The sequence below is a fragment of the Fukomys damarensis genome, unplaced genomic scaffold, assembly GCF_012274545.1.
Source record: "Fukomys damarensis isolate Sample0158 unplaced genomic scaffold, DMR_v1.0_HiC HiC_scaffold_7, whole genome shotgun sequence".
NCBI lineage: Eukaryota > Metazoa > Chordata > Mammalia > Rodentia > Bathyergidae > Fukomys > Fukomys damarensis.
Genome location: NW_022900919.1, coordinates 14,683,314 through 14,709,971, shown reverse-complemented (window position 1 = coordinate 14,709,971; position 26,658 = coordinate 14,683,314). Strand labels below are relative to the sequence as shown.

Sequence of the window (26,658 nt, the reverse complement as noted above, 5' to 3'; positions counted from 1 at the left end):
GCCCCAGGCTAACGGAAAGGAGGAAGAGGACGGGGAGGAGGGAGAGGAGGGGGAGGGGGAGGAGGTGGCAGCAGTGTGTGACCTGAGAGTGGTCCGGGTGGTATTTTGGCCCATTTGGGGACAGGTTGCAACAGATCTGCCACCTAAAGACAGCGCTTCTCTTCTCTAGGTTGCGGTGAGTGTCACTGCAGAGTGACAGGCAGAGAAATGACTAGTGGGGATTGAGTGAGGTGGTGGGATGAGGGGTGCAGGAGAGAGGACAGGCAGGGAAGATTGCTGAAGAAGTGTCAGGGAGTAGTGCTGAGCAACTGTCCTGTACAGTGGGGTCTGGAAGAGGGGGACGGGTGGCAAGACTCAGGGAACTGGATGGAGGGGGGACCCTGGGCTGTCAGGTTCTGGGTCCAGGCTGGGCAGATGAGTGAGGCACCAATGATCCTGGAGGAAAGGGACAGGAGAGCAGGGCAAGTGGCAGGAGCAGAGCTCTGTGCAGGGAAGTCTGGTGCCAGGCCACTTGGAGGTAGAAGGCTGATTGTCACCAGCTATGGGGACCTGGGACACAAAGGTGCCATGCAGCCTGAGGGAAGAGACTGGTGTCCTCATCACATAGGAGACAGACAGGAAAATATCAGGATATACAGTCAGATGTGAGCCTGGAGAATTCTGGCCACAGAAACCAGAGAAGAGAAGTAGAGGGCACAGGTAAGGAGGTGCGAGGAAAACCAAGGACAGCTAAGTTTGCTGCCACAAGTAAGGGAGGTCACCTATGTCAGAGACCATGGAGAAACCTGGTATTGTAATGAGGGCAGGAAAATAACAAGGCATGAAAGAAGGCAGGGGTCATTGAGGACCTTTATCAAGAGCAACTTCTTGCATCCACAGCACAGTAGCCATAGGAATGAAGCTGGGAGGTCTGCCAGTGAACAGGACTGTCTTTATAATGCTGCATAGAAGGTAAGGGGGAGGCTAGGTGGTGTTTTATTTTCAGTTGCTTTTATAGGACTAAGAATGGGGTGTGCATGTGGACAGTGTAGCAATGGAGCCAGTGCAGAGGGGTGAGAAGGAAGAGGAAGGAATGAAAGCACAGGGATGAAGAAGGATCTCAGGAGCTTGGAAGGGGTGGGGTGAGCAGAGGGATCCTGGAGAGGGTGAGGAGCTCTGCTCTTTGCCCTGTTTGTCTGCAGAGGGTCCCACCTCTGGCTCCAGCAAGAAGAGCTCTGTCTTCACAGCAGCACTGATGTTAACCTCTCCACTTCCGTTTTCGGTAGCACACACCTCATTTTGGTACCCGTTGCATTGCTGACACTGAACTGGCAACAAGCATTCAAGAGGCAGTGAACTGTTTTACTTGGGAAGAAGGGAAAGCAGGTACATTTGTCTACTTTTCTGCTAACACGGGGAGATTAGGGCTGAGCAGGGCATTGGGAGACACTCCTGTCATCCAGGTGTGTGACCTAGGGGCTTACTGTTGCACTGCTTGGGCTTCAAGCTATTCCTAACAGCTTTCAAGCAATAGGCTAGACCATCATCACCATGAACTTTAACAGTGGGATCTGATGGTCCCAGAACTGAGCACCAGCTGTCTTCGGAGAAGATGAGTGTGTGTTGGGCCTGAGATGCATGGAAACCATAGCAAAAGGATCCACATCCAGGTTAATGTGCTGAGCTTCTAATGTGTGTGGCTGTTTCATTTACTGCTTTGATGCCAATATTAGACTTCCCTGTTCTCCCGGAAACTTTGGAATGTTGTGCATAGGTGGATGCTATTTTGTTTTGACCTGTGCTTCTCTTACACCTGGCTTCAGTAATTGTACTTCTCTCTTATCAGCGTATTTGTGGGGATCATTTCCAAGAGAATATAATTAGGTAGAAGTAGATTTATCTTGGTATCTAGGATTTAGCCTGTCTGAAAATCCTGGTTTGACTTGTCTGATAATTTTCTCTTGAGGGATTTGAATATACTGTGATGAATTTATTCTCTGGCCTGGTAGAGGTCATTTCATAAGCAGTATGCTCCTGTGCAGTTATAAGTAGAATATTGAAGCCAAAAAGAAAAAGAAATGACACCCCACATCACTGCTGTAGCGTGGGTGTAGGTTTAGGTCTGAGATTCTTAATAAGCAAAGTAAAAGGGGGAATACTGTTATGAATACGTGGTTTATTAGCCTTTGGTTCCAAGGTAGTTAGGATAGGAAAAATAACAAAATTAATTCCTATGAGAAGCAGAGGTTTTCCTAGAATTTCGTTAACACCATTTTTCATATTGGCCTTAAACCACTGTTCTTGAAAGTTTTATATATGGTAATATATTGGTTCATGAATTTAACTGCAAAATTTGGCCCGTGATTCTGGTTACAGCACAGTACGCATATGCCTGCAGTTTGGTTGTAACCAGAATCATGGAATGAATTCTGTTACCAGAATCTCGGAAAGAATTAAGTTCATAAACCAAAGTACTTGTGTGTGTGTATATATATGTGTGTGTGTGTGTATGAACAATTTTGGGGGGTGCTTAAATTTCCTTAATGTTTCAAGTTAAGGGTGTTCCTGAAAATCCTACAACATAATCTGATGGATGTTACCATTTGGAATGGATGTTACCATTTGGAAGAGTCTCAAGTTTTGTGGTAAGGGCAGCTGTTTCTCTTTAAACCAGAGTTTAAAACCTTACCTGTGACCCCAGAACTCTTTTTCTTCTGACATAATTTTTAACAGTCATTAAATTCTTGTTTCATTTTTGTTTGGTCGGCAAAGTTTGGTTTGTTCAGTACTGGGGCTGTCTTTTCTTGCCTGGTAGTGCTCGTTTGCCTCCATCATTGGATCCAGGCCATCTCTGAGTCAGGGGGCAAGTGCTTGGTCACTTGGTGCCATGAGAGCCATGGAACTGAGCTTCAGTCTGGCTCTTCTGCTCAGTAGCTGGGCAACCATCAGTAGGGACAGTTGTCTTCTCCAGCCCAGGTTCCTCATCTGTAAACATGTGGTGGTAACATTCTGTACCGCGTGGAGTCACAATGTAGAATAAATGCGCCAATCTGTGTGAGGCACTCAGGACTGTCCCTGGCATAAGAAATTAGCACATGCTGATTATAGTTAATGCTACCCCCATTCCTGAGCATGCCAGATGTCATTCTCCTCCCCTGTTGCTGGGTTACAACTATGCGTTTTCTTTGGGCACTGCCCTGGTTTTCTTTGTATCATGTATGTCTGGTCCTCTACACTTGAATTCATTTAACTCCTGTTGTTCTCAAAGTATGAGTGGATGTCTGACAATGTCATGTGAAAGGTGCTTAAATACGAACTATTAATGATAGTGTGATGCTGAAATATCCAATAATGACCTTGCTTCAGGTACAGAGTGGAAGAGGATTCTACTAGTTGTCTGTATCCACTCTGGATGGAGAGTCTGTTTTCCTATCAAAGAGCTACAGACTGAAATCAATGAGATTTACAAGTTTGAAGCAATTATATTTAAGTGGGTTTTTTCTTAGAGGAGAATCATAAAATTCCACATTCTCTTAGCATTAGTTGAACATAAAAATTCACTGAATATAAGGAATAATAAAAATGCCTCTGTTGTACTTTATGGCCATTTAGGGAAAGATGAAAGAAACTAAGAAATGGGGTATAGAGGAAAAGTGGTCTGAGGAAGAGGCAAATAATGAAGTAGAGAGAAAGGCAGACCTCATGGAGATAAGAGTCTCAGAGACAGAGGCCAGGAGCACTTTCCAAGGTAAGGCCTTTGACACTGTCATTCTCCTTTAAGGAAGTCAGAGAAAACCGCAGTGTCCATGCTGAAGACCAGGGTGCAGAGAGAGCTTGTAGCCCACCACATCCTACTGCAAGGCTGGAGACAGCCATTTGCATGTTCACAACCCCAGGTCCACCCGCAGCTACAGGTCCACCATTGCTCACATCTCTCCTGGATTTGAACCATGTGATGAGCTAGGAGGGCACAATTGTCACCTCCATGTCACCCACAGCTCCAATGTGGGGCTCTCACACCCTCGTAAGTAGCTATGTCCTTGGCACATCAGATAGGCAATTGAACTTGTCTTGAAATTACTTGCATAAGATTTTTAAAAAAAGAATCTTGCATTGAAGCTATGCTGAGAATAACTTTTCCATGTTAGCAATAGGATTTCTTTGCAAACTCTTTATCATTGATGCCACTGGCCTGTGCTAGAGGCCAGAGTGAGGGTCTCAGAGATCTTCCAAATCATGCTTACTCTCCTTTGATTTTTGTGGCAGTGGGGCTGGAAGCCAGGTGTGCGCTACCCTTAAGCTACACCTGAAGCCCATTTTTAATTTTGAGACAGAAGCTGGCCTCGGATTTGCAATCCTTCTGCCTTACCCTCCTGAGTAGCTGGGATTACAGGCATGTACCACCACACACAGATCTTACTCTGCTTTTCTAAAAGGAGAAGGCTTTAAAATTATACCTATTTATTCTGTAAGCTTGATAGAGGCTAAATCATTGTATAAGCAATAAAGCAGCAATGACTAAATGTCTCTTTCACCAGTGGACTTGGGAGGCACGTTAGTAGTCACAGGAGGCTGTGCCCATGTCATCCTCTGGTAGTGGTTCTACAGGCCCGGGATCCTGCAGTTAACAAGTGAATGTGTTTTATACATCATTTCCCCAGTGCCCCGAATTATTCGCTGCATGGAGCAGTGTTAGATGAAAAACAAAACCATGAAAAGTGCCTCTCTCTGCTGATGAAATTGCTATTGCTACTTCATTGTTGGGAAATGATTTCTTGAGTTTAAGAAGTTAAGCCTCTTCCCCCTATGTCATACAAGAAGACAAGTCCTTAGCACATCTGACAAAACACTGAAGTTATGTTGCAAACTACTTTTGTGGGATTTAAACACATACACACACACACACACACAGAAATTGGCATTAATGTTGTGACTAAAATTGTGTGTGTGTGTGTGTGTGTGTGTGTGTGTGTGTGTGTTGGGGAGTGGTGCTGGGGATTAAAGCCAGGGCCTTTGCACTGAAAAACATCATCAACATTTTCACAAGTCGCCCTAGCTGGGCTCACACTTACAATCCTCCTACTCATCCTCCCTGAATGCCAGGTTTGCAGTTAGGTGCTACCATGCCCAGCTTTTGAATGACATTTTTTTTATGTTAGTAACGGGAGTATTTCATAAACTTGTTACCATTGCTACTGAGGGGCTAAAGTGATTTCCCAAACTGAATTGATGGAAAACTTCTAGAGCAGTAGTTTGACATTCTATATAAGGCTGAGAGCCAAACCTGGCCTGCTATGTGTTTTTATAAGTAAAGTTTTATTGCAGCTCATGCATATCCACTTGTTTTATTTATTGCCTGTGGATGCTGCTTTTGTGTTATGAAGGCAGAGTGAGGAGTTGTTAATGTGACCATGTGGCCCAGAAGACTAAAATATTTACTGCCTGGCCCTTTACAGAAAAAGTGTGCCAACCTTGATCAGGAACCTGTGAGAGAGGAGACCCCATGTCTTTTCCACGAGCACAGTGAGGGTGATGTCTCCTGGACTCCTGTTAGCATCTGCCTCCTCTATCCCATGCTTCCAGTCTGTGGCCAGTTGTGTAGACTTTGACCTCCGGGGTATCTCTTACACAGGTGCCACTTGATTTCATGTTGGCAGCGACCTGCTGGAGCCTCACTGCTCACTAGGACTGCTGAAGTGGCTGCAGTCTCCTCACTCCATGCCATGCAGAGTGCTGGGCTGTTGCTGAAGAGTGGCTCCTGCTCAAGAACCTCCTGTGGCCATTGACCTCCACATCGAAGCTGGCCCTTGGTCTGACCTTCGCAGCAGTTCTGTCTCAGAATACTCCTTTTGGTACCACTGTTAAAATCTTCCTAGATCTGTTTTCCTCCAAATACAGCCATTTGTATGTTCTCATTCTCGGGAATGCCCTGTTGTAGGCTGTGTTGTTCCTGTGTTGCTTGTTTCCGCTTCTTTTTCAGTCTGTCTCCTAATCGTAGTCACTGTGCATGTTCTGCACCACCGATGAAGCAGGCACTCATGGTGTGGAATGCAGTCTGAGGTTCTTGAAGTCACGGTGAGCCTGCACCCCAGCAATGAGCCTGGCTCTTGGGTGTGCACCTGTGTGCTAGATGCTCTGCTGCAGGACCTCCGGGTGCCCACTGGACCCATCTCTACTGCCCGAGGTGGAGTAAGAAAGCAGATTCTTCTCTGGGAAGGCAATCCTGAGCTTCTTATCAAATAAGTGTCTGATGGCCCTGCCCCTGCCAAGGCTCCTCTTGAGGATGGGAGGGGCTCATATTCATCCGCTCAAGGCCTCTGGGCACTTCCTGTCCTATAGCAATTGTGAAAGCATGGGGCAAAGTCCACCTGTTGGGCACTTTCCATTCACACCTAACTGAAAACGCTTCCGTCTCCTGAACGGGGGCTGAGCATGGCCTGCAGAGGGGAGGAAAGCCATAGAGAAGGGTTCTCAAAGTGGGTTGCAGGGAGCAGTAGCATTTCCTGGTAGCCTGTTACTAATGCAGATTCTCAGGCCCCACCCCAGGAGTTTGGAATTACAGCATAGCACTCTAATACCCTCTGTGAGTGATTATGCTGCCAATAAAGATTGAACATGTAGCCCTAGACCAGTGGTGGTGAATCTATAGCATGCATGTTGTTTTTCCTTTAGGGCAAAAGATGTTAATGTATGAGTTGTTTTGTCTAAACTCAAACCCCAGTATTCTGATTTGATTGCAGCAGTGGCACTTAGCATTAAATGAGTTTTGTGTTGTGGTTTGGGCACTCGACTCTCAAAGCTTTGCCATCACTGCCCTAGACTGATGGTGAAGGTATATCTGGAAGACTGGGGGTGTTTAGCCCCAACCAGGCATCAGAGACCCAGGGATCTCTGTACAATCTTGTGTTGGGTGTGTGGCTGAGTGGTATAGGGCTTGGTCAGCGTGCATATGGCCCTCAGTTCTCATCCCCAGCACCACACATAAAACCAAACAAGAAAACCCTAAAATTCCTCATGTTCCCAGGTTGCATCTCAGGGTTTGGGAATCTATATTTTTAACAAAGAAGATACTGAAATTCAAGCATTTTCCCTTTGCATTAAGCTAGTAGAAACCTGATAAATATTGCATTCTAGTTTAATATCTAGTTTCTGCTTGGCCCAGGTGCCTCTTTCCCTCTCCTGGAGCCGCCAACCCTTTGACTCTAATTATTAAGATATTTCCATGAGCACTGTTACCCACTAAGTAAAGGCAACCGCTCCCTTTGGCATGCAGCTCCCTCATTGCTGAATTGTTCACTGCCACATAAAAGCCACAAGTGGGCTTTCTGGCCTCATACATACTTAATTAGTCCATCTTCTCAAAATTGTGTTTTAAATGAGTGAAGATATTAGCCTCTGATCTAATTGATCCACAAAATATCCTTTCAGAATGTTTGTGTAACTTAACTATAGACCCAGACAACTGTCCCCTGTGGCCTTCTCAGGTCACAGGTCAAGCAGGGAAAGACCTTGCTACTTCCTGTCTCGCTGTGATTGCTCCGTAAAGAGCAAAGAGCAGGTTTGAGCAGGACCAAGAGCTACAGGCATTGATCCAGCTCTAGAAGAACTGATTGGTTTGTGCTTTGCTCACAGCTGTCTCTGTCCCCACCACCCTTATCTGTCGTCGTGAACGTGCACACCTGTGTGGAATTTTATGATGGGCACAGCTGCTGAATGAAACAGTTATCATGTTTCAGATCTTCTGGCTAGTGTGTATGTCATTATACCTGGTGGCAGAAATAAAATGTGACTTGGGCTTTGATGCTTCCTCCCATTTTATTGCCCTTCACCACCAGTGAAGGTCATCTGGCTGCAGACTCACCTGTTAAGGTATAGCTCTTAAATATCTCTCAAGGGCCTGCGTGTGAAAAGCTCAGACCCCTGCCTGGGGTGCTGTTGGGAGGTAGTGGAAGCTTTAAGACAAGGGGCCTAATGGGAGGAAGTTAGGTCATTGGGGGTGGGCCCATGAAAGGGACCTTGGGACCCTGGCTTCCCCACCCTCACCCTTTCCTCACCAGGAGGTGAGCTGCTTTTCTCCACCATGTACTGCTCCTGTGATGTTTTGTCTCGCAGCAGACTCTAAACAGCACCACCAGGTGATCAAGCACTCAAACCTCCGTTGATCATGAGCTGAAATAAAACTTTCCTCCTTTAAATTGTTGGCCTTATTTTTTCAGAGCAGCAGGAAGTTAATGAATACATTATCAGACTGCTCAGGATGACTCTGTTGCACCCAGGGGACCCAGGCTCTCCCCTGCCCCCATTTATGTATCCAGCCACCCCTGGGCATCTCTTGAGACCCAGCACAATAGCCTGGGTAAAACCCCACAGGACCTATGTCCTAACCTAAAGGCTGCCATCCTGTCTGCTCTTATGCCACAGTACCTGTTCTAAATTTCTGTTACAGGATGTATTCCATTATATAGGTACGTGTTAGGACAGAAATGGGAATATAGGAAGCTTTTGTTTTTGTCCAGAACTTTCAGACAGAACATCTTTGAGGGTACCTGAAAGCCATTTTAATGAGGTCAGGACCAGCCAAACTTGTGTTGTCAGCAACTGCAGATGACTGGCATTTGAAAAATACACTTGATCTTAGCCAAAGGGCTGAGAAGTGATTGGCATTTGAAAAATAACAGTCTACTCATGTCACTAGGGCTGAATGAGTTGTGAGCTGGCCTTGATTTGAAAGCACAATAGAAAGGCCATGATGTAGCTCAGTACGAAGAGCACTTGCCTAGCACACTTGAGGCCCAGGTTCAATCCCTAGTTGCACCATTTAAAAAAAGGCACAGTAGAATAGGAACCACAGTTGGAACTCTGGTGATACAAGGAGTACTTAGGTGTCACAACTGCTGTGTAGAGCTGGCCCACAACCCATGCTGACAGAGAGACCACCATGGTGTCTATGCATTAGCAATGTGCTTCTTACCCTTCTTAGAATCAGCTGGAGAGCCTGAAAAACCTCCCAGGCTGCTGCCCAGACCAACTGAGTCAGGTACACCATTCCTCCTGAGCCCATGCACCTGTAGGTTTCTTTGCGAACCATGTGCTTCCAATCTTAAGGTGGCATTGAGGATCCCTGGGCTCAGGGAACCTGTCTCAATGTGTGTGATTGAAAAGGAGACGGGGAGGATTGAGCTGGCTACACTGTTCTTTGAATAATAGAGCAGGTAGAGCATGCTAGACATCACAGGGGTTTGCATGTGCACTCATGGAAATTTAGAACCTTGTCCCTATTTATACATGGGATGGAAGTCTAGCTCCTTGTGGCTTCCCTTCCTTTCCTCAGTATTGGTCAGCAGACCCAGCCCAGTTGCCCTAAAATATAACTCAGCTCCTGAAAATATTCTCCCATCTTTTCCTGTTCATTTCCATTGCAGCCAGATGGCTTCTCCCAAGAACAGCCCTGTTGTTTCCTCTGCTGACACTCATCCACTCTTTCACTTGCCCTGGTGTAGCCCTTAGGCTTTTAGAGGATTGAATGCTTCCTGGTGACCAAAGATAAAGGAAGAAAATGATCATCGTTCTGCTAACCCTTACCTGCCATTTACATGGACGTGTGGTTTAGTGCTGGCACCAGCTTCGGGAAGCAGCATTCTCAAAGTCATTTTTGCAGACAGAGAAGCCACAAAACACAGAGTGACACAGTCAGAATAGAGCCAGGAGGACTGGCCCCGGAGCCCTCGCTTCGCCCCCGCTCCCATGCCACACCGCTGCTCTGTGTGCCCCTGCTCTTGAAGGAGAGGCTGCCTTGTGCTGCGTGACGTCCCTACAGTACTTCTAACCTTCACGTGCACCTCCCAGGTGGATGTCACGATTCCTATTTCACAGAATAAAGGTTGGGAGAGGTGAAGTGATTCGACTGAGATCACAGCTGATTAAGGAAAGGCAGGGATTCACCCAGGTTTTCTTCACTCCATAATAAGCATTCTTTCTATACACCTCTTAGGGTTGCCTGAATTCCTCACGGTGACAGTTGCAGCTCCTTATAACCCGCCCTCATCCCACCTGCCACAGAATCAACATTTGCTCTCCTCTTCCCTTTGCCTGGCTCTTCCCTGCCAGTGAGGACCTCGCTCAGCTGCCGGATCTCCCGACAGGGACACTTGTCCTGCATGTAACACCCTCGTGGAGCCCGCAGACTGCAGACGTGGCAGGGAAGCCACCTCCTCTTCCCTCCTCCTCCACAAGCCCTCTGGTAGTGCATCTCCTCGTGGTCGCCAGTGTACACTTCGCATCATGAATGTCACTTCCATCACTGTTACAGTTGGGGACATGGTACCTTCCTGCCAGGGCTTCCGAAGGCCAGGTGGCGGCTCTGTCTCATTTTTTTCTATCCTTTCTGTCTCAGGCATTGCTAGGCAAACAGCAGATGTTCCACAAACAGTTGTTAAACAAATATAGGACAGACAAGAATACCGAGGTGAGGTAAATTATAACAATCCTGCATCTGGGGGTCGTTGGCAGGGCTGTAATGCTTAGAGCAATCAGAGATGTTTACCTGCTGGCCTTTAGGGGAAACCCACATTTCCACAAGGAGTAGAGAGTGAGGACCCTACTGAGCAAATCCAGCGCATGCCTTCTACTGTGTGGTTTTTGCTCGTTTTTATTTTCTTTTGGTGGGTTTTGCTGAGTCTGGTGCCCTCCCAGCATGGCCTTGATCTGTAGACTACCTGGGAGTGTGTGTAAACCATATTTCGGGACTTTTGTGGGGCTTCAGGCGTCCATGGTGGGCAGGTGCAAGGCTTGGAGTGCTTCCAGAGGAGAAACAGAACTTTCCGAGTTGGAAATAAGTGCTGACAAAGTCCTCTTTACCCTTGGGGAAGAATTCTTTAAGCTTTGGATTAGGGTCATTGCACCAGCCTTAATGTCTCCTTTTGCCACCCCCAGGTGAGCGTCCTGACCACCCTGGAGCGCAGGTTCAACTTGCAGAGCGCAGACGTGGGCGTGATCGCCAGCAGCTTCGAGATCGGGAACCTGGCGCTCATCCTCTTCGTGAGCTACTTCGGGGCGCGCGGGCACCGGCCGAGGCTCATCGGCTGCGGAGGCATCGTGATGGCGCTGGGCGCGCTGCTGTCCGCGCTGCCCGAGTTCCTCACGCACCAGTACAAGTATGAGGCGGGCGAGATCCGCTGGGGCGCAGAGGGCCGCGACGTCTGTGCTGCCAACGGCTCGGGCGGTAACGAGGGCCCGGACCCCGACCTCATCTGCCGCAACCGCACGGCCACCAACATGATGTACTTGCTGCTTATTGGGGCCCAGGTGCTCCTGGGCATCGGTGCTACCCCCGTGCAGCCCCTCGGGGTCTCCTACATCGACGACCACGTGCGGAGGAAGGACTCCTCGCTCTACATAGGTAGGAGCTGCCCCATCTGTGCGCACTGGAGTGGCGGGAACTTCAGTCTGCCACGCACCCACCATTCTTGGTGGCTGCGTGCGTGTGTGGAGGTCTCTGGAAAACACTGAGGCCTGGGATGCACCCCAGAAATGCTGGTGTCATTGATTGAAGGTGCCATCTGAGGCGGTAGCATTTTTTTTTTTTTTTAAAGCACTGCAGGTGATTCTAATTGCAGCAGAATTTGCGCTCCTGTGGGCTGAAGCCTTAACAGCCTTGCAGGGGAAGTTGAGGTCGTGGAGGAGTGGTGCGTTTTGACTGCTTGAGAGCCGGGGGCTTTGGGCTGTGTGGAATTAGTCACCAAGGCATATATGAAGTCCGCGTATTGGAAAGCTCAGCTTTGAAGAATCAAAAGAATCGCCTGGCTGTTGTCTTTTCGTAACTAAGAAGGAAAGGCGATCGCATTGCCATCGCTTTGGTATAACTCGAAGTTGGTGACTCGCGTATTCTCAGTAACATGGGTATACTCCGGGACTGGATTTTTAGAAGAGATGAAGTATGTGCTTATATTTTAAAGTTAATTTGCACTACCATTTTATACCGGAAAGACAGAAGTGCCTGCAGGTCTAGAGTAAGAAACAGCTAAGGGAGCTGGATATGATGGCACAAGTCTGTAATCCCAGCACACTGTGAGGCTGAGGCAGAAGGATCACAGGAAAGCCCAAGACCAGCCTGGGCCTTAGTGACTTAGTGAGACCCTGTCTCTAAATAAAAAATAAAACATGTCTGGGGATGTGAGACTGCCCTAGATCCTATCCTTAGTATGGAAAGGAGGAAAAAAAAAAAAAACCAACAGTGAAGTTGCTCATGGGGCCAAGTCCCCTGGGATGCTGCTGGTAGGCACTGCTGGATGCTCATGTGTGAGGTGAGGGCTGGCCTGCTGTGCTTCTCCACCCTTTATCTCCCAGGTATAATCAATGTTCTAAGGCAGGTGGATCCTTCCAGTAAATCCCCAGCCCCTGAGTGCTGAGCTTTGAGAAAATTACCTCTACCTGGGGAAGCTTCGTGCCTAGTGGGAGTGTGCCTTGAGGTATAAAGTTAATTACAATCTGTAGGTTTCAGGTAAAACAGAATTTGAACTGAATTTGACAAAAATAGCTTCATATCTGCCAGGCTTCTGCCTTACAGGGCTCAGGCTTTTGGAGACCCCATGGCTTGGACACACCAGAATGCCGGTTTTTCTCTGTGACCATCCTGGCTGTGGAATTGATGCTTTCATTGAACCACTATTGTGCAGACAGATGGTTCGAGAGGCAGGTGGGGAGGATGTGCTCCCCTGTCATCGTGACCTAGCTGTGGAACACAGCGTAATGGAGGGTACCGCTTGGGCAGAGGTGGCTGGCCCCCTCCCTCATGGTTAGGGATGTCCATTGTGTCTGTGGACAGGCACTGGGTCCTTATTGATCTTTCGTTGCTGTTCAAGCTTCAGTGTAAAGCATGCATGAGTCCACGGCAGACTAGCATGTAGCCAAAAGGTCTCCCGAGTTCAACCACACAGTTGGTCGGGGACTTGACCAATGTCATGCTAGGTCCCTGAGGAGGTTTTCTTTTTCTTTTCTTTTCTTTTTCCCCAGTAGCAATAACAGCAAATAGATGAATCAGCACAGGGATGGAAATGGAGTGTGAAAAACTGAGTGCTCCTCTCTGATGACAGAATCTAGTCGAAAGACCATCCCCCCACAACTCCACCTGAAGTCTCAGCAATGCTAAACGCTTCCTGGATTTCCAGCTTGCCTCTTATGGAAGGGTCCGCTGGTGAGCGAGGCCCTGGCTTTTCCCCAGGGGAGGAGGTTTGTGTGTGCAAAGCTGCAGGATGAGGTGTTTGGGTTTGGGGTGGAGGAAGTGGCAGCAGGGACAGTAGGGCTGAGTTCTGAATTCTGAGTCTTCGCCATAGGATTTGTGGAATCTTTGGTAGGAAGAATATTTCAGCCTACTTCTACTTGGGCTCTGTTTCCCTCTGTAATAGTTGAGGAGTTGGTTGAGTGTCTGCATGGTGCGTAGACCTCTTGGTAGCTCTTGTCAGATCTGACTCCAAAACATAACAGCACACAGCTGTGGAGAGATAGCTGCTTTAAGTCTCTCTGAAATGGTTTCATGGTCTGGGTAGAGGGAGCAACAGAGAGCAAGCCTGCTGCACAGATTGGCCTCAATAGGTAGTTTTTTTATTCCATGCACGGTTTGAATTCTCCAGGAGCAATTTCAGGAGACCATAGTGTGTGTGTGTGGAAAATAACTGGCTCATTCGTTTATTGTACAAGCCATAAAAAAATGTTTGTGATCATGAGAATGCTTCAGCCTTTGTCTCCTCTAATTGGGTGCTGGTTCCTGCAGTCATTTAGCTTTGCTTCAGAAAATATTTGGGGGAGCCCACTGAACAGAGTGATAGGAATTATGGCCTCTTAACTCTTTGCAAAGAGGAAGAATATCTGAAGGAATCGACCCTGGGATCGTAGGTGTAAATGCGAACCCTTGGGGTGGAATGATCTGTGTGCAAGAGAAGCCGGTGAACTCTTTCCTACAGTGTGACACTGAACTGGGAATAGAACGGGTTGCAAATGTAAAACATAGGCTTTTTCATGTGCACAGAGGGAAAAGTGATCAGTGTGCGTTGAAGACCTGCCCCTGGTGGCCAGTAGAGTAGGACACTAGAAGGCAGCTGTCTGCACACCCGTGGCCACCGGAGAGACCCCTACACCCAGGGTATAATGAAGCAATCTGTCCTGAGTCAAGCTGATGTTTCCCACTGAAATAATTGTTTGCCTTGGCCTCTTGTGGCCGAGCCATAGCCAAATTCCTGGGTTGCTGGACGGGCCATTCACATGGGGCTTCTCTGGCTGGCTAATCTCTGTGTCCAATCCTTTCCGGTGTGAGGAGGAGGGAGCGGGGGAGCTCATTACCAAGGGACAAAACTGGATGAATGGGGCCTCAGCTATGCTGGCAGCTTTTTCAGTGTAGCACCATGTGGAGCTCAGCCTGACAGGGTGGCCAGATAATGACCTGTGGGTGGCGCGTGGCGTGCTTTGTTCCGAGGGGAACTGGATGGGCAGGGTGGCAGTAGAAAATGTTTGGTCCCTACTGGGGTTCAAGAATTGATCCTTTGGGAGTCTAGTCATGTCTCTAGCTTCATGATGTGACCTTCAATTAGTCCAGTTTTCTTAGCTGACCTTTTTACTTCTCCATGTTCAAACTATGGCAAGTTCTTACTCTTTATGAAAGCATAAATAAGATGATGTAATGGACTTCCTTTAATGTGTCCTTTATTAGCTTATGACATTGTGGGTTTTTTTTTTAATCAGGAAAAAATTGAAATGGTAGGAGTAAGGATTTTAAAAATATCTTTGTTCCTAGTTTAAAAGCATTACATATTTACTATGGGCAATTTTTTGAAATATGAAAAGAATAGAGAATATTTACTCCTAGCTTTATGATGTGTGTAATTTTAGTCTCTCTTCCTTTACTAGTATGCTTTTCTGTATGGGCCAGAGATTTAGCTCAGTAGCACCTCGCCTCCCTGGCAAGCCCAAGGTCCTAAGTTCAATTCCTGGTACCAGGTAAAAAAAGGAAATGCACTTATAATGGATAGTATTTTGTAATTTCATTTCTCTTAATATTTCATGAACATTTCTCCACATTACTAAATATTCTGTGACATTGCTACATACTGAACAGTCCCATATGAATATATTTCATATTAATTAATGCTCTATTGTTAGAAGTGAACTTTCAAATTTTTGCTGTTATAAATAAAGCAGACAGATAAACTGTGGTACTTAGAGGTTAGTTTTCTTAGCCAGGATCATTAATGTGGGTAAGGTTTATCATGGCCGTTTATCCCATTTTTGGGCTCTCAGTCTGAGAGAGGTGCTCATTCCCTGTGCATTTAAGATTTGTGCACAAGTAGGGATGGAAGCAAGTCAGGAGCAAGCCAGGGCATTGCACAGGACAGCCCAAAGCCTTCAGGAAATAAAAGCCATAGGAGCCAGAGAGGTGGGCAGACACACTATGCCTCCAATCTGAGAAGAGAGGTACTTTGGGCACAGAGAATATCTTAGTCACCTTCCTTCTTCTGGGACAAAATACCCTACACAGGGAGAAAGGATTTATTTAGCAGTGTTTCAGTCCATAGTCAGCTGGGTCCAAGGCAGGATAGCATGTTGGAAGAAAAGCTGCTCACCTTCAGAGTGGCCAGGAGACAAAGGGAAAGGAAGAGCCAGGGAGAGAAATGTACCCTTCTAGTCCACAACCCCAGTGACTCACCTCTTTCAACCAGAGCCCACCTCCTGACAGCAAATCAGCCACAGTGCACCCATAATCCAAAAAAGCCCCTGCCTGTGAGCCCACAAGGCTTTGGGAGGACATGCAAATAAAAACCACAACAGAAAATGAGTGTCAACACAGAAGGGAGAGTTGGGGGTAGGATAGAGAGAGAGGGTGGCTGTAGCTAGTAGTCCAAGTCAAGGTCTAGAGAGAGACAGACTGTGTCCCTATCTCAGTGCTTTAAATAGAGATGGGTACAGACCAGGGCTTAGACTTCTGGAGCAGAGCAGCTGTTTATTCCGTATTCTGCCCTGGCAATGTGGACACTGCACTGTCACATGGCCATTTATCCCACTTTGAATTGCAGTGCCATGGGGAAGTTTTCTTCATGTTGTGTTAGAAATATGACTCCTTAACAGCTTTCCCACCCTCACTTTGGTCCTGCCCTCTGGGAATACCATGCAAATTTCTGATCTTCCTTCTATACCTTGTTGACTTCCTGGAGCACCAGCCTTACTGGGGAGTAGGGAGGGGTTGCTCTACTGTGCTACTTCCATCCTTGCTTGAAGGGGTTCTACCACGCTTGTTGTTTCCCTCTTAAAGAGGTATGTCAAAGACTGGGGACCTCATTACCAGGGGACAAATCTAGGCAAATGGGGGTGTGGGCATTATATCAGTGTCTTAGGCCAGACCTAACAAAAACATGAACTCAGGAGACTTCGACAGTGGAAATGTGTTGTCGTAGAGTTCTGGAAGCGCAGTCTGGGTTGGTGTCCTCCAAGGCCACTCTCTGTGGCTTGCAGAAGACCACTGCCTCGCTCTCTGTTTGCGTGGTTGTCCCTCTGTGCCACACACTTTTGAAGTCGCTTTCTCTGCCCCAATTTCTTCTTCTTATGAGAATAACTGTCAGATTGGATCGAGACTCACCCACCTGATTTCATTTAGCCTTAATGACCTTCAAAGTCATGTCAAGTTATTTGTAGATGTGATAGCTTCAAAAGCTTATTATGCTCCTTTAAAATCCTTTAAAATTGCAATAATTATAGAAAAACAAATTGCTAAATACAGGGAAGTCCTCTGTACCCTTTATGCAGTTCCCCAGTGATGCTACTCTTATGCCTAATGGAGCACAGTGTCAAAACCAGGATGTTGGCCTACGGGTTTGGCTTAGAGGTAGAGCACTTGCATGGCAGGCAGGACTGGGTTCTATCCTCAGCACTGCAAAACAAGCAAAACCAACTGAACTCCCTACAAAACCCAGAGTTGACATTGGTGCAATCCACAGAGTGAATGGAGATCCCATGAGTTTTGTATGCACTCCTTCGTGTGTGTCTCTGTGTGGGGTTTCTCTCCAGTGTTTCCCATGTGCATGATGTAGTTGTAAAAATGCAGATTGGGATGGAGATGAAAGCGGGTAATTTTGAGTAGTACAACTGTATCTGGCAGACATGCCCTCATATACAGCACCAACACAAACAGGACAATGCAGAAGCACAGAGAAATGGCTGGCAGCTTCTCCTGAGAATGGCTGCTCTGGAAAGAATGAGAGTGACCAGAGGAAGTGGTTCTTGGGGAAGGCTTCTTGCAGGAGGCCCTCTGCCCTTGAGGGAGACATGGGCCCTGTAGGCAGCTCATATCTTAGACAAGAACCTGTCATAGTTTCTTTGTTTATTGCACATTGAAACCCAGAGCAGCCCTCCATGTTCCAGCTAATGACGCAAAGAGAATTATTTTCAGATTTCATCTGCTAAGTGTTTGTTTAGTACAAAGGTCATAAGAATACCAGCCAGCGAACAAAGAGAACCAAATTTCTTTTCAGAGCCCTGGGAGCAAAGTTATTTTGCTTCTGATGAGTTTTTATTTTTACTTGACATTGGATAAAATGTGTTTTAACTCTCCAAAGAGTATGGGTCGAGTATGGATCAAATACACATGTCTGCAGTTCTTCTGAAAAAAAATAATTTAATGGCCATCTCCTGGGAGAGCGAGCCTAGCTCATTATATTCCTGTAACGTCATTACTATGGAAGTTTCTCTCATTAATTTCTTTTTCTAAAATAAATGACACAATAGAAGTGGTCAGTTCATTTTGGCCAGGGTCCAGTCCTTCTGTCCCAGCTACTGGTCACTTGCCATTTTCAGTGAGTGGCTAGCAACATGCTGGGAAATACTGCTGTCTGGTTTGTCCACGTTGCCAAGGCGGGTAGGTGTTGCTTATTCATTTGTAGCTGCTCAAATTCACACCCCATGGCTCATGGGATCGCTGCTGGGCTCACCACCTAGGGGACGTTGGGGGTCTCTGAATTGGGCTCTAGATCCCAACAGTTTTGAGATTTGAATCCTGGCCTCTCCGTGTACCTGCCTTCTGGGTATTGGCTGCATTTCCAGTTGCCCTGGGCTCACTTCCTTGTCAGTGAAGTGTCTGGGGTTCATCTCACAAGATTCCCTAGGTATGATGTACGGTGTCCATGTTGGGGGTCAGTAAACTCTGATGGTCACGCATCCTCTTTAGGGTCATGCATCTCTATTTCCAGAGGTCAAAATTAAAGCACGGGTGTGATTGGCTTATCTAAACGTGGAAACAGGTCTTTTGATAAGAATCCTTGGATCCCAATTTTCAGTCTGGGGTGTAATTCACGTTGCAGAACTGAGAATTGCGACCTCTTCAGTCCAAGATTAAACCTCCCGGCTCTTCTTTTCCTGCAGACCCCCTCCTTGCAAAGTACAGGAAGTGCTGGTGCTGCCCCAGGAAGTAGAGGAGGTGATTAGCATTAATTTGGAGGAGCCTTGAATGCGGCCAGTACCCCATTGTGATGTACTATATGACCCTCTGGGTTCTAACATATTGCTTCTTAATTTGGCAGCATATTTGTTCAATTTTTATAAATGAATTTGCTATTAAAATTAGAAAAAACAAATGCATAATAAAATAATTTGTAATCTGGGTACCTGTAGAAAATGTTTGTCAATATTAAGATACATTTAAACCCTTTTTATTTGTGTATATTCAGTAGAGATCATGCTATATAAATACACCTACATTTTAATCAGTTGATACATTACAAGTTGAGTATTTCCTATCCAAAGTGTTTGAGACTAGATGAGGTTCAGATTTCAGAGTTCTTTACATTTTGGAATATTTGCATAGATGATACTGATGGAGCAGGCCTAATCCAAAAATCTAAGATTCCAAATGCTCCAATATCTGAAACTCTTAGAGCATTGTTTTGGCACTCCAAAAGTTCTGGATTTGGGAGCATGTTGGATTTCAGATTCGTTAGACCAAGGATGCTCAACCTGTACAAATTTTTTCCATATCACAGATGATACAAATCATTTTAGATAATATTTTGTCAATCTAGAAGTGCTAGAATATGCTCTTTGGGCATCTAGGTAATGAACATCTTTTGGATTTTCAGCCTCATTCACATTTGCTAAAAACTCTTTAAGAGTTCAGGTTAGCTCAGACAGATTGAGTGTGAGCTGAAAACTAGCCCTTTGGTCTTGCTGTGACTTTTTCCAGAAGATAAGGGCAAAAAGCACAAAAGTGTCATGCAAACAGGCCTTGGGAAGGCCACCGCTGCTGTTCAGGGTTGTGACTGAAAATGCCGAGGGACCCTGTTAATGAATGGGCAAAGTTAAATGGCAAGTTCTGGCTTAGTTTTCCTGTCATCATTTCGTGGTTATTTTAGTTGTAAGTCAGACACTGAGAGCCCCCCCAAATTACCCCTCCCCCACCTCTTTTCCCTCCACCAAAATAAAAAGTATGGAAAAATAACCTGGTGGCAGGCTTTGTGCAGGAACAGTAAGCGTTAATAGTAAATTGGGTATGTGGGCAGAGCGGAGTACATGCAGCTCATTCAGTGGTTCTGTTTATTGAATGGAAAAAAAACATAACCACGCCTGGCTCCTTTGCATGCCTGCGATTGCCAGAGCCACCTTAACTCCCTCTAATGACTTCATATTGTCAGGAATGAATAAGCTAAATGAATATGTTCCATCCCCGATTCAGTTTTGCCATACCACTCCTGCCAAGCCTGGAGAGAGAGAGAGTGTGTGTGTATGCACGTGCACACACATGCTTATTTTAGCTCACATATAGATGCAACTTGAAGATACCACAGCGCTAAGTGGATCACAGACGTGCATAAAAACTTAAAACTATTTTAAAGTTGGGAGTCACAGAATTTAGGTTGAGAATGTCAGGACTCATTAAGGCCACTTAACTGGGCTTCTTGAAGCTGAGAACCCTTGGAGGTGGGTTGGGGTGGGGTGATCCAGACCCTTCTAGAACTGGCTGGGGATTCGTGGGCATGTGTCCTTCTGTAAGAGAAAGCTTTGACCGGGATTATCAACCAGGCTTATGACCCAAAAAGGTTAAAAGCACGGAAGGTGCTAATGTTGGACAGACCTCAATGACAGGCAGTTGGGGGAGAGATAAGCTGTAGAGAGTGACAAGTAGCATTCGGAAACTGGAATGCTGCTCACTGTTCAGCTCTTAACTTGATTTGTCCCCTGGAGAGCTAGTGTACTTACAACAGGAAACAGTGCAGCGTGGCTTGGGCAACAGTGCGGGGAAAGTCAGAACACATTCCCAGCAGCATGGGAGACACTCCTTGGCCCTCCTCTTACCCTGCCGCTGCCTTCCTCCACTCCCCACGAGAAATTCCTCTGGGGCTGAAAAGTTTCCATCCCTTCTTTCAGCCTGACTGTGGGTGTTTTGAGTAATATTCAGCAATTTTCTGTGCTGGTTTGAACTGATGCACAGATAGGAAAATCAAAACTTTTTTTAAATTGTTGCTCTAAAGGCAAAAACATTTAAAAAATGCACTGGGATTGGGATCATTAGTTGAATCTGAAGTCTAAGTCAAAACTTTCCATGTGTCCTAAGAAGAGGTCCTCTCGGGGCCAGTTAAAAACAAAGTCTGCTTGTGGGGGACTCGGGGAGTCATCTGAGGACACAAATGAGCTGGACAACATTTTTATTGGCGAACCTTGTTGGGGACAGTTGCTGCATTTGAGAAGCCTCCTTAATGGATAACAAACAGCTCAGACACTGGTGCCCTCCTCAGTTCAGGCACAGAGAACGTTCGGCTCATCCTAGTCTATCTCTAAGGGCTGATGCCTTCTCCGTGATTTTTCTGAGTGTGTGATGCCAATGGGTGTGATTGCTCTGATTTCTCACTGCTTTCCTTTCCCAGCAAGACATTATTACCCTGACAACATTTCCATTTGCCCACCTGCCTTGTGAGTTGTTAATGACGTTTACAAAGATCTAATAGATCCTGAAATTGTGCATGGACACTTGGAACCTTTTGAGACCCAGTAGTTGTCTATTCTTAAGTCTGGATCATTTTGCTTTCACTGGCCTCCGTCTTACCTCCATCCAGGTGGACGGACTATATTGTTTTAGGTTATATCAATCAATACCTGTGGTTCTGGTGCTAAAGATAAGATTCAAAGCCACCCAGATGACAGATTGCAATCTTGCCCCATTAGTGCGTTTGATTTTATTTTTCAGTGTTGCCCTTATACTGGCTGTGAACAAGTATTTAATTTTTGGACTCAGTGTCACAAACAAAAGAGTTGCTTAGTTGTTTAGGTGAACAAGTGCATTAAGCACATGTATATTTGATGACCATAAATAACACTGAGTACCACACTCCACCCCAGGGACGGTTTCCAGCTATGATAGACACAGGAAATGGGTGCTTCCTTGGGGGGCTGTCTCATACCCTTCTTTTAAAAGCCCAGGAGATAGAGGTTGTTTTGCTTCTTGTATGGGTTGAAAAAAGCTGAAGCTAGAAGGGGTTAAACCACTCATTTAGAATCATATAGCTCGCCAGTGGCAAGCTCTGCATTCTAATCCCGGTCTATTATCCCAGGGGTCACATCTTTTCCACAGTATTCTTCTACCCCTTCTCCCATCCCCACACATGATTCTGTCCCCACCAGAATAAAATGACACCCAAGTATGTTACAAGTGTGAAACGGACTTAACCCAGCTACCTATTTATGCATGCTTCTGCTTTTTGCATAGTATACACCGGGGGCACGCTGTCATTTCAGCAGTTAAACATGAACTAGCAGGGCCTTTTGGGCTCAGGAGGACCGAGGATCCTCAGCACCTAGCTCCATGGGAAGTTTGAGAACTCTCATCAGACGAAGCTTTGCTCCTACATAGAACCACCTGAGCTGTTTTCAACATCTCCCTGTAGGAAAATGAGAGAAACTCATTCACCAGACGGTTTTGTTTACATTCCAGGCCTAGCAGCATTTAACCGGTGCACATTCACTGTAGTTATGCAACATGGACTTGAGTTTTTTTCTTTTGCTCCCATTTTCTGTGAAACTGAATTGCTCCTCTGTGAAGTTCCAGAGTGATTTTTATAAACTTGCAGGCCACAGGCAGGACAAACATGGAAGGGCCAAAGGTAAGGGAGACTTCATGATGAACATAGGAGACAGGAAAACTAAAGAAGTAGAGATCTGCAAGCTGAAATACTGTGATGCTGAAGACATTTCCATACCAGACAATGAGCCTCCAGCACTGTCTGGCCCTGCACTCGGGCTCTGTGAGCAGGGAGAGGTGGTTGTGTGTTGGCCTCTGGGCAGCCCTCATGTACCCCAAGGGCGTGATGATGGGGTAGTTGGACACCCTGCCCACTGTGTGTCTCTAAGCCACACTTTCAGAAGCTCATTTCGTGGCCCATAGAAAAATGACATGACCCAGAGGAGTGGAGAGAGAGTATTCGGGGGAAACGCTGACCGAGGGGCCCAGTGCTCCGTCCAGAAATTCATATGGAGTTAGCTCCTCCCACTCATGTTCCAGCCCTTGGGGGAAAAATTGTGATAAAATACAGGTGATAAAAACTGATTGTCTTAACTGTTTTAAAGAATAAGAATCAGTATATTCACCTTGTTCAGTAGGTCTCCAGAATGTTTCCCTCTTCCTGGAAACCAGTATTCCATTTTCTGCTGCCGTGAAGGTAATGACCCTGAGTACCTCCTAAAAGTCAAATCATGCAGCATTTGCCTTTCTGTGATTGGCCTACTTCCTTTAGCATAACGCATGGTACAGCATTTGAGCACATTTCTTCCTTTTTAAGACTGAGTAATATTCCACTGAATGTATATACCCAGTTTCACTTGTCCACTCATCTGCAGATGGGCACTTGGGTTGTTTCCAGCTCTTGGCGGTTGTGAATATGCTGTGCAAATGGGTGTGTGCAGCCTAGAACTAGCTTTTTTGAGTGTCTTTGGTGCGTTAAGCTCAGGAAGTCCAAAATCCAGCTCCTTGATTTCCTTCTCAGGTGGCTTTGTCATGGACTCATCTTGTCCTTACTCCCTGTGTGGAAAGCTGCCACCTGTCAGGGGTGCGGCTCCTGAGCCTGCCTGGCCTCTCACTTCCTGTCCCCTCTGCTCGTCCCTTCACTGCTGGGCCACAGGCTCTCAGCTCCTCTCTCCTAGAACTTTACAGCTTCCACTGATGAGGCCCCCTGTGCCCTGTGTGGCTGTTACCAAGTTGTCCTTCTCATTGCCACCGCTCCAAAGCAGTTTCTGGATGTTTGTGAACCTGGACCATCTCATCCTAGTGGGGAACTTTTGCCGCAGAAGTTCCAGTGAATCTGCATGGGATTTGATTTGATTTGATTACATGAAAAATAACTAACTATGTGGTTTTATATATTAATAACAATTTGTATGTTAAGATTATAGTATTATATGTTTGAGGTTGTTAAAATAACCTGACTTGTTTTAACAAATAGAGATGTTCAGTATATCTACATCTCATTTATTCACTCAACCAAGTTGAGAACTTGCCATGTACCAATACCTGTGTAAAGTGCAAACACCCTCAGTTGACATTAATTAGGCACTGCGTGTGTACCAGAAACTGTGCTGTCATTTACATATATAATCTGGTAGAATTCTTAAAGTACATATTTAAGTTAGGATTTATCATCTCCTGTTGGAGGACGAAAATGGGATTATGGAGATCAAGTAACTCATCCAGTAAGTACAGCTTGGGGATTTGAGTGCAAGGAAACTGTGCTCCAAACGTGCTTTCCTGTTGACTTCTCCCCTGCTTCCCAGAAAACTGTCAGCAACTGTTTTAAAAAATCAGCTTTGGAAGCATCAAGAGGGCAAAAGGAAACACCAGGTTCACACATATATCTGCATTTGTAGGTGTGGAGTTGGGAAATATTGACCAGATGTGCTCAGGAATAGTTTGTAAATGTAATGACTCAGTCCCCTTCAGAGACACACTGACTTCCCCCTAAAACAGCTGCTGCCAGAGCAGAGAAGCTGGCGCTCTGCACCTGCTTGGGAAAGGGCCTCAGGCAGACCCTGTTCCTCCTGAATGCTGAGTGCTAACCCCATGCGCTGTAATATCTGAGCTAGAAATCCATCACAGAGCCTCTTGCCCAGCATAGGAAAAGAAGGGATGGTATCTGGGTATTTTGAGAAGAAGCCATTTGTGGAACTTGCCACAGCCGGACTTGCCACAGCTGGGTAAAGGGCAGTGGCTTCCGGTAAGTCATGGAGGGACTGCCTGAGGGGGCCACCTTGCCATCTGCTGTCCTGCACCCCCTCATTCTTTTCTTCTGGTTATCTCCTCTGTTTGCCCTGCTGGTTGTGCCTTCAGTGTAGAAACACACACACACACACACACACACACATACACACACACACACACACACACACACACACATGTAAATGAAGGGGGAAACCAAGATTGCTATTTATCACGAAATAGACAAGTATGTTCTTTGAAGAATTCAGTTCATTCCCCCTGCAGACTGATAAGCAAATGATCTGTGAGTATTACATGGACTTTGAAGTTAAAGTCAAGGCAGATGAGGTGCTGTCACTTGCTGTCTCCGGTGCTGGTAGTTTCAGGAAGTCTCCACTGGAGAGCACTGCTATTTGCCATGCACTGAGCTCAGAGTAGCCCTTCCATTGTTTTATTTTACCTTCACAGTGCTCCTTGAACAGAGTGGGAAACTGAGGCCCAGCAGAATTAACTAATTTGCGCCAAGTTCTATGTCTAATAAGTCAGATAAAATTGGAAAGTAACACTAATTACATCTGGCCCAAAACTGAATTTTCAAATAAGTTGTTTTTTCATTATGGAATATTTCAAAAATGTTCAAAGTAGAAAGGATAGTTAAACGAATTGCAGTGCGCCCAAGGTTTGATAACTACCAATAGGTGGCCTTTCTTTGTTATCTCTGTCCCCTAATCTGCTGGGGGTTTTTTGTTTTGTTTTGAAGCAAATTTCAGATAATTTATTTGCAATTTATTATTTATTTCTAGAATATAATTTATTAATGGCAACAAACACCAGTTGTCTCAGAGAAATAAGTTAGTTTAAATCAGATCCAAAATGCCTTGTACTTTGCAATTTCTGGACTTGGCCTTGAAGTTGATTTTATTGTAGCAGTCGCTCTCTCTTTCTGTTGGATTAAAGAAATTGGATCATTTGTCCTGCAGAATTTCGTACAGTCTCAATGACGCTTCGGACCTGTTCTTCAGTCCCCCTTCCTGGGTACCATGTGATCAGATTCAGGCCGGGAGCACTGCATAAGGGACATGGTATACAGGTGGACTGTCCCATATCCAAGTGCTGGGCCGGAAGTGTTCCATATTTGAGAAATTTTCAGATTTGGGAATATTTGCATAGACTTTACTGGCTGATCATTCTTCATCTAGAAAGCCGAAATCCAAAATGTCTTGGAAGCTGAAACTGTTTTCAAATTGACACATATTTGTACATCAGGTTAGCACTGAAAATGTTTTGGACTTGGGGCATTTTGATTTCAGCTTAGGGATTCTTTTCCCCTGGACTTCCATCGTAAGACACACACTAGCTGGCTTTCTCTTCCTACGTGTTAGCGGCCATCATGAGGCAGGGCCTTCATCAGGTAATATTCAAATTTTGTCAGTCTTTACTGTGTTGCTTTTATTAAGAGAAATGTCCTTACTTCAACTATATTGTCATCCTCCTGCAGAACTGGAATAAGATGAAACAACATTACATGATCACCAAAAACAATGTGCGATTTGAGATTTCCATTTTGCTTTGCAGTTCGTTTTTACCTTTGAGGCTTATCTACTCGAGATATGTGGTCACTGTGTTTCAAGAGAGTTGACAGTGGTTTTTCTCTCTGCATGGTTATGACTGTAGTGCTGTGAATAATTTTATTTCATCTGCTTTGGGGTTTTATATATTGAAATATCTTGCCTTGCAATTATGTAAAATATCTTTCCATGGTAAAATCAAATCTACCAGACAAGGAATATTCTGAGAATTCTAGCTTTTCAACCTTTGGCTTCTTTTCTGTTCCTTCTCATAACTTAGAGGTAACCATTTTTTTCTTTTGGCGGGGGTTAGTTTTTGGCTCTTTGTTTTTAAAGTGTAATGAAATGAATTTATATATTTCTTAGTTTGCTTTTTAAAATAAAATGTCGCTTGTTTACATTTTCTCCTTTTCACTTTTTTAGTTATAATGTATATCTAGAAATCAAGTGTAGGGGACTGATACAATTAGCAGTGAACTTTCAGAACTGGTGACAATAACAGTAAGCTTTTGTGGGACTCATTCTGTGCTATGCATTTTAAGTGCTTAACATAAGTTAATTCATTTAATGGTCATAACAGTAATCTTCCTGGATATGGACAGTTCCATTATGCTGTGACACAGAAAGGTTGAGCCATTTACCCACAGTCTCAGAACTAGTAATTAGCAGAACAGGGGGTTAAATGCAGGTATCTGCTCTTAAATATCATATTACACTGCTTTAGAGTTACCGGAGTCTGTCCTGAGTTTTACATGAGGGTATTACAACCCCAGGTTTTTGTTAAAGGCCTAAGTACCATGTGTCTTTTCCATAGATTGACTTCTTTTTGGAATGTTCACTAGTTTGTCTTGGGACTTTCTGTTGAGCCTCAGATTTGGTTTGACCTCACTATAAGCGAAA

The 26,658-nt window shown here is 45.5% G+C and overlaps 1 protein-coding gene across 2 annotated transcripts in view; it reads left to right on the top strand.

Annotated features, from left to right (window-relative positions):
* Slco3a1 (solute carrier organic anion transporter family member 3A1) overlaps positions 1 to 26,658 on the top strand; it is a 289,188-nt gene that overhangs the window by 48,547 nt on the left and 213,983 nt on the right. For both annotated transcript variants that reach the window (XM_010621010.1, XM_010621009.2), the window contains exon 2: positions 10,912 to 11,377. In XM_010621010.1, coding sequence (XP_010619312.1) covers positions 10,912 to 11,377 — 466 coding nt within the window. The remainder of the gene's footprint in view (positions 1 to 10,911; positions 11,378 to 26,658) is intronic.